The sequence below is a fragment of the Pollicipes pollicipes genome, unplaced genomic scaffold, assembly GCF_011947565.3.
Source record: "Pollicipes pollicipes isolate AB1234 unplaced genomic scaffold, Ppol_2.1 Scaffold_2555;HRSCAF=2994_pilon_pilon_pilon, whole genome shotgun sequence".
Classification (NCBI taxonomy): Eukaryota; Metazoa; Arthropoda; class Thecostraca; order Pollicipedomorpha; family Pollicipedidae; genus Pollicipes; species Pollicipes pollicipes.
Window position 1 is genome coordinate 40,746,570 of NW_023596136.1, and position 3,623 is coordinate 40,750,192.

General features: G+C 54.8%; 1 protein-coding gene across 1 annotated transcript; it reads right to left on the minus strand.

The window, feature by feature from the left end:
* Positions 1–2,015: 2,015 nt before the first annotated feature.
* LOC119101220 (mediator of RNA polymerase II transcription subunit 27-like) lies at positions 2,016–2,947 on the minus strand. The gene is made up of 2 exons (XM_037224520.1): positions 2,811–2,947; positions 2,016–2,658 (listed from the first exon to the last, which is right to left on the minus strand). The coding sequence occupies exons 1-2, from the start codon at positions 2,945–2,947 to the stop codon at positions 2,031–2,033; spliced, it is 765 nt and encodes a 254-aa protein (XP_037080415.1). The 3' UTR covers positions 2,016–2,030.
* Between the last annotated feature and the right edge of the window lie 676 nt (positions 2,948–3,623).

Below are 3,623 nucleotides of genomic sequence, written 5' to 3' on the forward strand. Positions count from 1 at the left end.
CATCTCGTGAGAAATCTGCCAATACCTGCCTTCTTGCACACTTGCCTAACGAATAAGGCAATTTGAACGACGCACATTGACACACGCACATGGTACTATGTGCTACAAAATAAGCATGAAAAACTAGTAATGGTTTGAGGCATTTAGTGTACCAGCATTTCAGGGAGGGTGTCTGCATTTCCTTCGTCCAGCCGTATTCATTTCCCCCACATTCATTAAGGGCGGGGGGAGGGGGGGTCGCTGGGCTCGGCTGAAGAGCTAGGTCATTCATGATAACTGACTTGACCTTTGTGACAGTAGCTTTCCACCGTCATCCCCCAGCCAGGTTTCTACCGCCCACCCACATCCCTCCGCGGATGTGGCGGCTCCGCAGCGGCAGCTCATCCGAGACCCGACCCCAAGGATGGGACCTACACTGGAACGTAAATTGCACATCCACATAGGAACTTTTGCGCATCGGCTGTTCATAAACAAACTTGGTCCCAGACGAAGATTACTGTGTGGACGTTGCGTACTCATACTATGCATCCGTACGCGAACTTTTGGGTGTGTACTTTTGTCTCACGAACGTAATCCTCGACGAGCATTTGCACCAACTTCGAGAACGAACATACTTCAATTTCACAGACTTAGGTCTTGAAGAGCATTTGCGTGCGACCCTTCCCTACACGAGCTTTTGCATATGAAAACATTTTGCTTACAGACTTTTTCCCGACGAAATATTTTAGCATACACTTTTTACATTACAAACCTTACCCAGACGAACACCAGGCGCACGGCCTACATCCTGCGAATAGTTGTCACACGTAGCATTTCTATACAGTACATTCTTCCGCAACCCCTTGCCGATGGCTAGTGAACACTTCCGGGAGCGTGCCGCATCAACCAGCAGCGCCATCTATACCCGACTACGAGACAGGCCCCAGGAGGCGATCTCTGGCTGCTGATGTGCGCACGGGGCCACGGATCAGCTCACCCGACAGGCGCCAGCACACAGCAGGGCTTTAGAGAACACGGCGCACCAACGTCAAAGGTGTCTCCCAAGAATTTGCTCATTTAAAAGTTCAGCTCTCAAACTTGAGACAAATATTGACGCGTTGTCGGCAGTCATGTAACCAACGGGACGAATTAAGTTGGGTGGTGTCATTACTGCATAATCGCCGCTCACTTACTAAGCGAGATCCAGCAAACGTTTCCCGCATCTGTACGTCTGTCAGTGACCCCAGGATGATCTGAACGTTTAACACTGCATCATGAATCTCATGAGACAACGCTACGGCCATTCGGCGAAAGGAATGCCATTTCATTCCATTCAGACATGCTCTGCTTTTTTGAAAGATGCTAACTGCAAATGAGCCGACGCCGTACTTGTTTACATTATATTGATGACAGATGATGCATACAAACTCATAGGACCATGATGCCGGCGTGCAGAGAACCAACGATCCCTGCTGCTGCCTGCATGCCTCGGAGATGAACACTTCCCACCAGAGGCGGCGCCAGCTGGGCACAGCTTGCCAAGCTGTCACACGAGTATGCCATGCCCTGAACCAGCGTCCAGTCCGGCAAACAACCACCTCGACCACTGTCGCTGTTGAGCACCCTGAGCACGTGACCCGGCACGGTGGCGATGCCGGGGCCAGCCGGCACGTCGAGGTGCACTCGGCTTCGGGGACTGTTTCATCAGCGAGATCCCACCGCGCGGTGACCGCGCCGTGCCGCCAGGTCACCTGGTCCTCCGCAGGCGGCGCTGACCCCGGAGGCAGCGATGGCGATCGTGACACCAGGGTGACCGGAGGTCATCACACAGGCCGCCGTTACCGACGCCAGTCCGCCGCGTCTTACCGGCGGCGGGCCGCAGCGTAGCCCCGCCTCAGTGGCCATCGCCGCGCCCTCACAGCCCCGTCTCAGCTGGCAGGCCGGTCATCACTCGTACCCCTCGCAGCCCCGCCGCAGTCACCGACCCAGCTCACGGCGTACGCCACGCCGGCCTCGGCGCGCGCGCCCCGCGTCCGGAGAACAGCGGACCCTCAGGACTTGCAGTCCTCGTGGTAGGGCTGCAGCGACTTGAAGTCGCGCCACGTGGGCGGCATGGCGTTCTGCAGGCGGCTGCCGCACTTGACGCAAGGCGCCGAGAACAGGTTCACGTAGCTGTGGATCCAGGTCAAGTACGAACGCGCTGAGAACTCGGGGTGCAGCGGGCCGTAGTAGTGCACCATGGCGGCCTGCGCGTTCTCAGACACCTTGCGGAAGACGTGGTAGTCGGAGGGCGTCCAGAGGTCGACGCGGCCGTCCTCGGTGGACATGGGCTCGTCGTAGCCGCGGATCATCACCCACTCGATGAGCAGGCCTTTGAAGGTGATGACGGCCTGCAGGACGCGGTCGAGCGTGACCTGCACGACGGCCGAGTTGGCACCGCAAGGCCGACTGATCAGCAGCCCCATGTCCATGAAGCTCCGCCCGATCGTGTTCAAGATGGCGTCCACGTGCTGCTGCGGCTGGCAGTGGCTCGTCTGCATCTGTAGCCGCCGCTTCTTCACCACCAGGTTCTGCGAGCGCTTGACGCCGTTCTGCGACCAGACGGGGCTGGCAAACGAGGCATAGTCCCGCACCTTCTCCGTCCACTTGTAGCTGTCGAGCAGATGGCCAGTACAGCAGCTGCATGTCCTGCGTCGGGTCATGACTCAGCTGGCCCGTGTTGCCCAACTGAAAAGTGTTGGGTGGCATTGACAGCACATTAACACCCTCCTCCACGTCATGCAGTTTGCGGGTCACCACGTTCAGCGTCTCCTTCAGGCCGACCACAGTACTGCTTGCGTTGGGCGTCGTCATCGCATGGTTCAGCATTGCCCTCAGCCAGGTAGCGGAAAACATCGCATACGCTGGTGCGCAGTTGCTGCACGCAGCCCAGTGCCTTGGACAGCGACTCAATTGTCTTCTCTGCCATGGTGGTGCCACCTAAAACAGCAGAAAGCAGGCTGGTGATTTAGGTACATCTGGAGGCATGCTCAGAATGATGCCTGGTGAAAAAAACAGGACTGCATACATGTGCAAAATGCTGCTGTCATATCAGGCTTCTGTTCGCTGCTACAATAATAACCAATTTGGAAAAATTAGGATGTCATCAAAGGCTTAACCCAAGTAAGTCCATACAATGGAGGGGTACGCAGTACATGAAGGGGACACAGGGATACATGGTACAAAGGGGTATAAGGTACAGGAAGTATAAAGGGGTACATGTGATAGCAAAGAAGGGAGGGTGTAATTGGATGGAGTGTAACAGAACCACAGCAAGAGAGAGAGAGAGCATGTGGGAGGTTTTAGACCTCTCAACATCATATGTCAGAAACATGCTAAAACTTAACAAGCAAATTAATATCATCAAGCCAAGTGCTGCTTGCTTTCAGACATGATAAGGAATATGACCATCATTTGCCCTGCATCACTGGCTCAATTAGGGTCAAAAAATGTTACTTTCCAGGAATGCAATGCCTAAGACAATACAAACAGGGCTAGGAGAGATTTGCCCCAGCTTGAAACAATGCATAACCAGGGGAATAGGGCATTAAAATGGCCAAAATGTATACTGTCATCTGTGGAAAGCCTCAGAGCTGCATGGCTTC